Genomic DNA, 13,751 nt, shown 5'->3' with positions numbered 1-13,751 from the left:
ACTTAGATAGTTTCCATTTTTACTTATTTTTAATTCTACATGTTTATTGAGTACTGCATTATGTGTAATTATATATAATACACACCATTGTACTTGCTGGCATGTCAAGGCTAATGTCGCTTTTTGTACCGTAGCCAAAAAATAAGGTACCAAAAATGGATCAACACAAAACATACAGTTCCTCAAACCAACCCATTCAATGCAATCCACAAACAAACTGACTTCCCCTTTAAAAATATATTTCAAGTAGTTTTGTTTATATTTTGTCTTTGTAGATGAACCAAACCGATGATGGCGTTGAGAGATCTACATATGGTGTTCGTGCGTTTGCTGGTATTGGCATTACCATCATGATTTTATTTGCTGTAGTGGGTAACCTATTGGTTATCATGTCTTACATACGTGATAAACAACTGAGAATTGTCATGAACGTGTATCTTTTAAACCTAGCCATTGCCGACTTTCTCATCGGTATTATCAGCATGCCACTATACGCTGCTTATACGGTTCGCGACTACTGGCCTTTCGGAAAAGCCTTTTGTAAGCTGTTTCTTATCAACGACTACACGATGTGCAATGAAACTGTACTTCTTACATTGTTAATCAGTCTGGACCGCCTGCTTCTTGTGAAATTGGGTGCCTCTTACACAGTCAAAGAAACTATGAAAACAGCTTACATTAAAATAGGCATTTCGTGGATATTGGCCTTTTGTATTTATGGACCAGCAATCATAAGTTGGGATCTGGTGCGTGGTTATCCTCTAGTTGAAGAAACTGAATGCGATGTAGAATTTTTCGATAATTTTGAATACGTTTTAATCACTGCCATTTGTGAATTTTTCATCCCTTTTATACTGTTAGTCGTGTTCAACTCTATCGTATATTATGAAATTAAAAAAAGGGGAAAAGTGGTTCCTAATAGTCAAAGGCCTATGAGCATCTCCACCATTCACGACCAAACTAGGCTGTCTGACAAATCTACCCAGCAGTCCGAAAAACCCTCAACTAAACTTATAACAGCTAAAAGGAATCTGCGTGCTGCTAAAGCTCTAGGAGTTCTGGTTGTGGCTTTTGCGTTGTGTTGGGGGCCCTTTTCTATAGCAAATATACTGATCGCATTTTGCAATGATTGTGTGAACTTTCATCTTTATGAGATTACAACTTATTTATTGTGGTTGAAGTCGTCTATCAACCCCTTGCTTTATGCCTTCAACAGTGTCAGATTCAGAAACAACTTTGCACAGTTAATATCATGCATGTGTCCATGTTACAGGGCAAAAAGAAAGCAAGCTAGTGTGACGGACAGTCAGAAATTGTAATTCAGTTAAATATATGATCGTGGGAAAAGCATTCAACCAACTGGAACACAGGGAAACCTGTACTTGATTAACAAGAAAATGCAGAATCACGGTAGTCAACGCTCTTACAGTTTACTGGACGCCTGGCCCCACATGGCGAGTAGCCATTGTCGCGCAGCCATCCATTTCAAATTCCGGACACTACTTTTAAACGACACCCCATAGGGTAGGGAATGACGATATTTTTTCACCCCTTCAAAACGGCTGTGTATTGAGGACAGTAAGTTACTGATTATGAAAGAAGAGTTCAATCTTGTGACTAGAAAAGTAGAATTACGCGGATCAATCGGGTATGGGATGCACATTTCTGTCCATGATCTTCGTAACAGAGTTTGTGTTACTCCGCTGCTCACTGATGACGTCTTTCGGCATTTTACACGATCAACCCCATTGCTGTAGTCACCCCTACCCATGATACATTAAAATTTGGTTGTATTTGTAGAAGTGAACATCGAATTTGTTCTAGTTATCTTAGTTACAAGCCAGAAGCTGGGCCAGATTTTTATGACTTTTGTTCGACCCATCGGTGTGGCTGAAAATATTTCTAGAAATTCAATAAATCATCCATGTTGCCGAAATGAGCTCATACGCGCGAAAACCCTGCTAACCAGATATTATCGAATTATTTTCTTAATTTAGGATTTTATTTTGTCGCGGATTCAGAGATGACAACTGGCAATAATTGCTGACCGACTGATCAGCCAATGAAATCGCTGCAATTTGCTGTGATCTTTAAAGGTAAACAAAACCTCTCCTTTTGATTGATGTTCTAGGAAGGTCCATTGTTTTATTTCCAACATACAGAAAGTGGGTTTGTCTATTTAATTGTGACTACACGTCAGCCATAAATTTCGAATGTAGGACATACTATAAATTTTCGAAACCGATTAACTCGGCATAATCGAGGCGATGGATCTGAAGGAGAGTGTACGTCCCGATTACCGGCTTTCCTGGCAACGGTGATGACCAGGATAATAAAGATGCACGACGGCAAATGGAAAGACAATGGCATCCCAGGAATACTATTGGCAGAACAGTATATTACAACATGTTCAGACAATATCGTTACTTAAAATGGCAGGACTTTTTAACAATTGCTTTGGAACATTAAAACATTTTGAATTCTTTGTAAAGTGATATGTTTTTGACATGATAAAATCGTTAATGATTGTGAGAATAAAGTAATCATTATCGTTTATAAGAATAACGTCATGCTTAGTTTGTCTGAAACTAGTGAAACCGAAAAGTCTTAAATGTTGGCGTTCTTGTCTTTTGAGGTATGGTATTAACAAATGGCATACGTTTTGGGAAATTGCAGGCAATTGTAAAGTTACACTAAACGATGTCATTGAATATAACTTTTGACTAGGAACCCCTGATTGTGCCATCGCCAGCGTATGTACCCACGGATCAATTCGCCACTTTACTAAGAACTAGTATATTGACAATGCACAACTTTAGTACGCAATTGTTTCTGGATAAATGTATGACAATACCTGCAACAAGGTTATCATCGAATTGAATTATGGATAGCAATGTGATCAATATTTATCTTCAATTGCGATTTGAACCCCACCACTTTTATAAAGTCATCACTGGGTTCGCCACAGTTTTAATGTGATTTAAAACATGAACAAAGAAATAACTAACATGAATCGTAGCTGCTGATTATAATCAATGCATTTTAAAGAATACATTTGTTGGCGTGACACTAATTGATACTGAACAACAAAGGAAACGCAAGTAAGCTCGAATACAAAAATAGGAAACTATGATGTAACTTTACACATTCTGCTTTTAACTGGTGCTATTCTGATCCCGTTCAAATAAAAACATGATGAAAAATGGGCTGTGTGTTTCATTTTTGAAGAGTATATTACAAATGTATTTAGAGCTAGGCCTATATACTAATTTATGTTTCAAGTTTAACCCCGTACATCTTATCAAGCCCTTCACGCAATACCCCGCATATTTGGGCACTAATTTCCATTGGTTACAAGCCCAGCTTGAGAGCCCATCTGATTCCTCGATCATCGCGAATACCAAGTCTCGCGCTTTCCAGCTAAACTGTGTACCTGTGATAATGTCAAGGTTTCCGTGGAATTCGCTAAGTTTGATTTGAGTGTATTTGTGTCACAACCTCTGAAGTCGTTGCTTCAGGAACATGCTTGTACAGCGACTCTGAACATTTGTTTGCTTTATAAATGTCACTAATCAAACGACAATATTGAATTTTCTATCTTAGTAGATATTCGCATTAGTATTCTAGCAATTTACAATCTTCGAATGACGCCACAATAACGCGCAAACGCGTGAAAACCCTAATTGTTCAGAGTACACTTTCTTGCCGTCATATGGTTACTCTTCTCGGGAGCAGATTATGGTTAGACACGACAGATCCAAGTTATTGACCATTAGGAATCTGTTGAATATATAAATTATACGAGATGGGACAGTTATGCCGAACGTAGAATCACGAGAATAAAGTTAAAGCTGACACAAATTTTAATATCGATGGCCTAGCATCTAGTAAATGAAATCAAATAAAAGAAGGTAATATTTTATTGGCGCATTAATAGAATCTCACAAGAAGTGGCTCGCTGGCATGTATATTTTATTTCTATGTTTTAGAGCACAACAGCTTTGATCTGTAGAACTCCCTTGCAAACTCCATAACATCCATATTTTGTACAAGCAACAGACGCCCACTTACAATAGCTTCCTAACCACTTTTCCAATCACCACCCCGAGAGTCAAATCGATTTTGACAGTCACCAATGTGGGTATTTCGTCTTCATAACATTGTTTATGCTTTTGCAAACCGCGGTGTTATATTAACACCGAACCAGTGATCGAGGTTATTATTGGTAGGCTAGTTAAATATTTAGAACTTATGTATTGTAATATTTCAATTTAAAAGGAATGATCGATTTTTGAATAAAATATTATTGTTAATTAACCAACTTAAAGATAAAAGAAATTGCAGAAAAATAAGATTAACAAACCATTTATCAGAAATAATGAGATTGAGTCCGTCATTACAATAATTAACAGGGTGTATTTAACCATTTATAATACATCTCTAGAGAAAGCTTTCTTTTTGTTTGACCCATAAATATTTGATTTGTGAAGAAAAATAGTTATTTAAGGAAACTAGGTGGATTTATTTACAAACTAAATCGGGTTGCATTAAAGACGATCTAATACTTTTTGGTAAAAAATAAACATACTGTTTTGTAACCAACACCAGCCTGACAACCAATGCAAAATGGCATTTGTTTATATTAAGGAACTTTATCGAGTGATAAACAAAGGGTAGTATTCAATAATTTTGGATGTAAAGAAGCTTTGATTGTTAAAACATATCTCCTAATTCAACACGCGGATTAAATAGGTGCTTATGCTTTTACTCGGTAGGGAGTTGGGGATAGGCGTGGTGGTCCCTCCAGCTTTTGGCTCTAACCTAGGTTATCTAGTTAGATAAAGAGTTCGTAAATTATATAGCTTCAAGAATTACAGATAAAGCCATCTAGTTTCAAAATAGAGATCTTTTAATGCAACAAAATCCTTTAAATATGTCAACTTTTATCACACAAAATGTACACATTATATGTATTTTGTTACACCACAATGCACCCATTATAAATCTATTCGATCACACCCACAATACAAATCACCCAATTATTCTACGACACTCACACTCTACAAATTATATTTGTATTTTATCACACTTACAATAAACAGGTATAAATAATATTATTTTAACACACTGCGAAAAAAATATATATAAATGTATATACAAGTATTTTATCACACTAACAACACACAGATTATACATACATTTTACCACATTCACAATTTACACATCAGTATGCGCTTAGTATGGCGTACTATAATGGTGAGGGGTGGGGGTGGGGGGTCTTGAAATACCAGATCAAGGCTACAAGAACAGTGTCTTTTGCTTTTAAAACTGTTCTTTTGTAACGCCTTTCTATTATCGACACACTTTGTCAATTTTCATTCTGTCAGTGGCCTTGCCATTTATGAGTTATTACAATCATGAGAAGTTTAGGACTCTATGTGTTCCAGGTAAGCCGTCTGACGTCACGAGGTGTGACATTATAAGATGGTAAAGATTGTATAAGAGAGGTATATAAGTCTTTATAACACACTTTATCAGGATATCGTTTTCTTCTTTGTTCAAACATTAACATACTCCGTTCTGCATGGATAGCTGAAAAAAATATTGATGGAACTTATTTATGATCACATTTTATGTCAAAATAAGTAAACAAGGGAACTTTTATTTGGAAACCACTTGGCAAACTTCGACAGATTCCGGTACCGCCGAGTGAATTGGAAACGTTTCTTATTAAAGGGAAGTAACTCCATATCACCAAAATGGGCTAACACCAGTAAATCTTGATCTATAATCGAGCACAACATACCACAAGCATCAAATAAAAACATTCACGAAGGTTGCCTCTTCCGATTTTTTTTGTGCCTGGTTTAAGGACATTTCAACATACGCACAAGTATGCCAAAGTAAATTCTCGATATGCTAGTCATGGTCAACAAACTAAAAAAAAACAACACCCCTAATACTCTAAGATCAATGTTACAATTTCGAATATTCGTTGAGACAATATAGTTCTGGGTAACAGAGAATAGTCAAACGACATAATACGATGTGTTCAATCTCGATTATCTAGCAATACGACGCACGCCAAATAAAGCTAATCATGGTGCACGAAATGTTCAACATCGTAACTTACTTGATCCGAGTGAAACTGGTTTTCTTGGTTCAAAGTTCGTTTTTCTCAAATCGCCAAAAAGTCGAAAATTATTTATATCATCAACAACTTTGGCCCTTCTTAGATGTTGTAAACGATCCATTTTTTTTAATTAATCTGTAACATGTGAACACATTCACCTTCTCGATAAATAGTTTATATAAAATTATGTTGGCCTCTGCTTCAAAACAATTTGAAGTTGTGATTCTGAAACAGAATACATTTTGAGTATTTAAATTGTACACCAACTGAAAGCAAATTCAATAAAAATATCAATAAGAATACGTAAAATAATCTAGAAACCACTCCCTCGTAATTGTATTATCTTACTATCTTAATGTAGCCTTTTATGTTCTACAACGTTTGATAAAACATAGTCGTTAAAGCCGTGTTGTGCTTTCTGAAATAAAATGTTCTCTAGTCGAAGTTTCTACAACGTTGCCAAGAAACAGCACACTACCTTTACCACTGTATTTGATTTCGTTATCTACACACGACTTTATTACATTTTTTTTATATATATCATTTATTAAGGTATTCATATAAGATAATAGAAGGTGGCGGTACACGGGTATCTTCATAAAGAGCAGTATCGGACATACAGTTCACTTACTCCTTAAAGGGACATACTACTACTAGGATTTTCTTCCGTTTAAAATTACAAGGTCCGGTTACCACAATGATCGGGGGAAAATGGTTATGTCTTACAAATATATAACAACGGGGACCTAGGGGGGGGGGGGGGTATTTTAAAAAAAAAGAGTTAAATGTCCATTCGATATAAACTAGGTCATTTTGGGACTAACATATAGGTTAATTTATTTCAATAATTCGCTTGCGCGTAGGGGTCTTTAGCAGAAGGAAACCGGATGACGAGAAGAAAACCCACGAAGTTGAACATGCGACCATACTCCATGTCATGTACGTGTGTGGGATCGAAACCACGTGACTTGACTTAATGTTGACAGATCTTATGATCTAAAGCGCACGCGTTACACTGTTTGGTCACCCAAGTCCCTAATAGATGATATCCTGGTTATCTATCGAAATAAACAAAGGAACTGAGAGTTTTATGTCCCTAAAAGTTACGAAGTCTTTCGAAATTAAAATCAAGCCAAACCAAACACCACGTTCACAAACAAACCACATAATGAATGACTTGTGAATTTCTTACTATTCGCCACTCTAATGACGACAGTAATTTAAATGTGTTATCCATAACAAAATTGTTTTAACACTTTTGATAGGCATTTAATAATTGAACATATTAACACAATTTTATGGATACACAATTACCGAGTTTAATACTATGCAACGTTTCAACAAGGATGGCTCTCATTTGCTTGATAAAGACGAGAGTATTACACTCAGTAATTGAGTATCCATAATACTCAATATTGTTTTAGTTTATATATTTAACGTTTAAGTGTTATATGAAGGATGAACCTTTATTATTTGACAGCATGAAAATATGTTTAAAATATATATTACTATGTTTTTAGATATACATGCCATTTGAAAGAATAAACCGAACCTACCTTCATCTATGCTATACCGTACATGTCCTACTTGTACATACACTTGTAACAGCCTGTTGTCAAGAAGTTAATTCTATAATCCTCTATATCACATAACTAGATCATATAAATCTCGTTCATTCTGATGATTAAAGAGACATATTAACGTGAAATATATCAGAAGACAATGATTAAAAGACGTCTTTTGTTTCAGTGTAAATTTTCGTTGTTATGCGGCGTATGGTCCGTCGAAACGAAGTATAAAATATTAATAGAATATTCGAACGGGCGCCACACTGCTTAGTTAACAATTAAACTTCACGGTTTATGATTTATAAACAAAACCCCTCGATATCTCATTATTTACCTAACACTTGATACCTGATCTTTACTACCATTCAATTGACCTCTTGATATTTAGTTCAAATTGAAAATATTTTGTAAGAGACGCATATGTTATTGAATGTATAACTAGGAAACAATAATTAATTTCCTTTTTTGAATTAGACATAAATTGATAATTTAAAAGATTGAGACAAAAAGGTAGATTAAATAACATTTTGGCCTCAATGTTAGTGGATAAAAGTCAAATTTATTTCCCCCTCCGTCTGTCTCAGAGGCATTTTAATCATTTCAAATGTTAGTTAATGTATATTTAATTATTTTGTATGCATAGACACTATGGTAGGGTGACCCGTAGAGTGAAAATTTTCACTTCAGAAAGTTGGACTCGACAAGGCACATGTGCACGCTTCAGTGGCTTGTCTCGAAGTGATTTCTGTGTAACCACGCAGTATGATAATACACAGCACTAAAGTCCATGAGACTATAAATAGCCATGGCACATGCAATTCTCTGCACATCTATCAACTATTACAGCCGTAAAAAATCTATTGTTGACGATTCTGAATAGCAGTAAAATTTAGCTTTTTGGTTATTAGATCAGCTTTAGAAATCACGTTCGTTAAATTTTTTAAATTGCTTTATCATTAACTGTACCGTTAGGAGCGGCATCTTTTGGTTTAGTACAAATAATATCTCTGAAACACTTTCGTTCGACAAGAACATGATACTAGCGGTAGTTTCATTTTACTTTTACAAGGTTCTTAAAACAATTGTTGAGTTGCCTATGTTATGTTTCGTAAAAAAGTAGTCCTGATTATCCCGGCCTGTCAATCAGACGTATAATGGTCGGTAGACTGGATAAGCGAGACTAATTTCAAAACAAGGGCACGTAACCTATTTTTTACTCACAAGTGCCCGGATGTTATGGCCGACACACGTAACCATCTTTCAGTGTATTATTTATAGATGGTTAAATGGTCATAGCTTATTAAGTATAACATAACCGTTTATTTAGTGACTATAAATGAGCGAAACTGATTTAAGGCTTGGTATATATATAAATATTGTGGTGTAATTGTCGAGATATTTGGAGATATTTCTTTATGGTGGGTCACCCTATCTATGGACGTTTAGCAATCTAACTAAAACACAGATCCTATTTCGTTTCGTTTTTTGTAGTTCAAAGTTTCGTTTTACCTGTCTTTACTACACTAGGATCTGGAAGAGGGATTAGTCAATGAAACGATCTGTTACGGCGAGTTTTGGCGTGAGGTGCACGGAACTGTGGGTAACCAACTAGAAACATCAACGCCGATTGGTTTATCAAATGTCTGACGTCATAGGGTCAAAAGCCCTCGTGTTACCTCTAACGCGATCTTCCACTACAACCGGTCAGATCTTCATGAAGTAGAGGGCATCGAATGTATAAAAAAAACCGAAACAAAATTTTAATCAGATTGACCGTTTAGATAAAACGGAGATTGTGTTATTATCTTGAGTGTCTAATACAATGAACTGATTTAGGTATGCAAAGTTCACATGGGCCTTTAATTGAAGTTCATTCGGCCTGTAAAGTAGACATGGGCATTTAAATTACGTTATTCGGCCTTGTCAACCAATCAATAGAAATGGATAAAATATATTCTAGGTGGCAAATCAAGAAAGGAAAACGGAGCTCTAGCTACGCGCGATTTTTTATTTTTGTCGGTTAGAATCATAACCCACCACTTTCAATCTCGAATCGAAAACTTCCTACTTAAACGTTGACAGAGAAAATAGGACCAGTAAAATAACGGTGGGTTACATGCAGTGGGGTTAAATCAAATTTCTAAATAAACATAGATTAAAATTGTTGTATAGTGTTATCACGTACTGTATATTAGATATAAAATATCACATACATTTAATACTAAATATAATACATAGATCATGCTGTAGCATTACAACTATGGCTGCGTTCATATACAATAATATGCACCGTTGAGTGCAGATAATCGGTTAATTTCTGTTCACACCATGAGTTGCATGTTGGCCGAAAATGACCGAAACTGGATCAGACTCGTCGATCATTTTGCGCGTCGGAAAAGTAGCATATTTTGTGCTAAATCACAACCCCAGACACGACGAAACTCAGTGAGTGTCGTCGTGATGTAAACTGTCAGTTATAATAAAATTAACAGCGTTCAGTAGTTCACGTATGGAAACCATGGCCACCGAACTTCACACTGACAAATAAAAATCAGGAAATTCTTGTGTCGTAGTCTCATTCGTGGAAGTCGTCTCAACTGTTTCATGGCGTAAGTAACGAAGTTAAAGCGAGAATGGAATTTATAGTCACCAGGGGCCTGTGTCACAAAATTTTAACTAAGATAAAATCCAAATTTTAGTAATTAGATTGGATAACATTAGATTGATTTTAGTGCTTAGCCAATCAAAATGAAAGTATCTACTAAAATTTGGATTTTATCTTTTGTTAAAGTTTCGTGAAACAGGCCCCTGATATGAGAGTAAAATTATGGAACACTAACATGCGGAGAACATAACTAAGCCACATGACATAGTTACGTAACATTTTAATATTGCGGGTCATATCAGCGGGATACTAGGTATTCAAATTGCTAATGCATGTAGTTCCCTAATATTAAAATTATACTTTAGTCATTTTGAGTATACATGTACATGCTGTTATAAGTATAATCATAGAGACAAATCACAGGGGTTTAACCCTGAAATCACTCTAGTTGTTTTTTTTTTATTTAATATTCTTAGAATTCTAAAGAACACTGGTAAAAGTGACATGATGATAGAAACAAATCACAGGGATCTTTATGGAGCAGAATCTACGACATAATTTTAACCTTAAACATGACAACGTTAATGTTACGTTATGCTTACTTCAATTCATGTAAACTGACATATTATAGTAAATTGGGTAATTACACTTGTAAACATCCTGATCTAGATCACAAGGATCTGCAGCCTATATGTTTAAGATGCATTATGTAAGATTTAGATAAAGAGTTGACAGTTTTCGATATAATAGTTACGAAATATATAACGAAAGGGAAAAATTTGGAAATTTCAGTCAAATTATATATTCTGAGCTTCAAGGGCGAGCTGAAAAGGTCTAAGCCTATTTGTGAAAGAGTTGTACAAAGTCGATGGTTCCCTTCATTTTTCTACATTGTCGCCTCCCAGGTGTACACACAGGTCTTTCTCTAGGCCTTAGATTTTAATGTTATATAAATTATTAATTAAAAAATTAATTACCAAGATCGTAGTCAACTCTCGATGTCACCGTATAGTTTAGATTCTCAAAAGATTTAAATACGTTTTGCGGTTGATGATTTAAGGTAAAAAGGGATAATCGAGACTTATCGCAACAACAGTAGCAATGATAATCAAGGTTACACCGTTCTTCTAACGACGATAGCTCTGCCCAGAGTTAAGTAATTTGAATGAAATCTTCAAAATATTCCCTTTTATTATCTATTTTTTTAAACTATTGTTACATAATGCCCCTTTAAAAAAAATAATCGTGGTAATTTATTAAAGTACAATGGTGTGAGTATAATGTAGAAACTGACCACATGGATCTACAACAGTTATTGTTAAACATGTTCTTGGTATCTTAGATGTATGAGACTACGACAAGGTAGGTAATTCTTGGGTCTAGCCATTGTATAACGTCAGCTCCCTCAAAGAAGTTCCTAAACTGACTTCATAGTACAAGTTCTTCTATGGTGACATAAATAAATCTCTCCAAGATATATCCATTGTTTTACCATCCAATGATTTGGCTGTTCGTATTTTTGAGATTATCAATCATTATGCCTAAATAGTTAACCGTGGAATTTTCGATAATCGAATAGCATAGCCAAGTAGTGGTATATGAAGTCCCGTAAAGATTACCAGTAGCCCAATTTGTAAGGGCATTCATAACTACATACCAGGACGGGTACTAAAATATTTCAAGTGCCACTCATTTTATTCATCTGTTTTAAACACAAACTTATCTAAGCCAGGAAAAAAACAAAAATAAGTAGGAGAGTATATACCTCCGGGGTAGTCTTATCTAGATTTTAAAGCAAATGGACTGGTCAGAATAATCGAAGACAAACCGGATTCCGATTCTTACAACAAACCATCACTAAATGACATTCATCATAGTCTTTTGCCAAATGTACATCAATGTATGGACCATAATTTAGAACCGAGACTTCCAGGCAGTAGATGACCTTGGGGTCAAAGGCCACTAGCAGAGTAACCATAACTCTGGCGAATTAAAAAAAAACCCAGGAAAACAAGGTAACTGGTCATTTTAAAGTTTATCAAAGTTTACATGCCATTTTCTCAAAAAGCTCCGAGGATTTTAATATGATTCTCACGAACAATTTGCCTTAATTCGACATTTAACCGAAAAATTCTTGAGACACAATGTAGCACTCATCGTCTTCTATCTTCCAGAGCAATTTCGTTCGAATTAATTGATTAAATAAGTATGAATGACCGATAAAACTTCCGAAATATATTCTCAAATTCTTAGGGGGGTCATTATGTCATTCCATGTAAAGGTGAAACCCATAAATCAGTTTAAATGTCAAATCATGTCAAAGTGGCCATAGGATAAAAACTGTAGGAGGAGATACAAACAAAACGTTTCTGCTCGTACTTCCCGTTTAATGTTAATTCTTGTCGTTTTCTCAGTTGGAATTTTCGTCGAACTGTACGCTTTCTACTACAGACCAAACGTCATTTCGGAATTAACATCCTACTCATTTTCCGATCGACAGTTAGGTAACTACGGATACCAAAACGTTTTTATGTATAAAATTCCATTGAAACTAAAGTGGTATTTGGAATCTTCACGAAATGTTGCTTATATTGGTATATTGAAACACACACTAATAATAATACGTCAGTGTATTTGAAAGATAATAAATAAATTTCATTTCAATGCTGGTCTGACAATGGTTGCTATGGCCATTCTCTCTGGTCAAATTATACAATGTTCTTAGCGATTTCAATTACACAAAATGTTGAATATAAAGTTTTTTTCAAGGGTTTTGTTTCTTTATGTTAGGATGCACCAAATGAGTGTGTTTAATACATGTATATAACTGACAAATTAATGTGTATATATATTTGAAAATTAAAATGTCGGCTAGCGCTTATGTGGCTAGCGGTTTCAGTTCAAGCCTTTAATACACCTTCTCGATTAATCATTATAAGAACGAAAATGGCCATATTATTATGCCTTCATTTTCAGAGCGCTTGTTGAGAAATATTTACACCAGATATTTGGATAAATTTAAATCGAACACCCTGGTCTGAAACATAAAATACAAAATGAAACCATACGACATAACCTGAACAAAGGGGAACGTATGGCTATAGATCTACAGTCCTTACAAAATAGTCAGGATTTACAATATTACCCAGTCTCGAGTACAAAAATCGCGATAGCTTCAAACGTACACTAAATAAATTTTCAACACGCTATAGCAATATCCCCACCGATTATTTAGCATATTATATACATACACGCCATCTAACAATATAACCATGTCTAAACACTAGACACCAAGACGGGTGACCTCAGGGTCTCGTCATCTATGCATTTGATTCACATTCTTATGAGAAAAAAAAACAAAAAAGGGAGAATGCTGTATGAACGCATATTTTTTACATTACAGTAACAAACTTGAATATACATCCGGGATCCGTGCATTAAATAA

General features: G+C 35.0%; 1 protein-coding gene and 1 long non-coding RNA gene across 2 annotated transcripts; one reads left to right on the top strand and one right to left on the bottom strand.

Annotated features, from left to right (window-relative positions):
• Positions 1–339: 339 nt before the first annotated feature.
• Positions 340–3,144, top strand: LOC126829663 (histamine H3 receptor). The gene has a single exon (XM_050559678.2). The coding sequence runs from the start codon at positions 351–353 to the stop codon at positions 1,317–1,319; it is 969 nt and encodes a 322-aa protein (XP_050415635.1). The 5' UTR covers positions 340–350; the 3' UTR covers positions 1,320–3,144.
• Positions 3,145–3,934: 790 nt separating this feature from the next.
• Positions 3,935–7,909, bottom strand: LOC126829531 (uncharacterized). Its single transcript, XR_007683429.2, has 3 exons — positions 7,690–7,909; positions 6,134–6,358; positions 3,935–5,592 (listed from the first exon to the last, which is right to left on the bottom strand). It is a non-coding gene; the product is annotated as an uncharacterized LOC126829531 (long non-coding RNA).
• Between the last annotated feature and the right edge of the window lie 5,842 nt (positions 7,910–13,751).

This window comes from Patella vulgata, chromosome 8, assembly GCF_932274485.2.
Source record: "Patella vulgata chromosome 8, xgPatVulg1.2, whole genome shotgun sequence".
In the NCBI taxonomy this organism is placed as follows: domain Eukaryota; kingdom Metazoa; phylum Mollusca; class Gastropoda; family Patellidae; genus Patella; species Patella vulgata.
The sequence above is the reverse complement of the archived record's forward strand: the minus strand, read 5'-3'. Positions and strand labels throughout refer to the sequence as shown.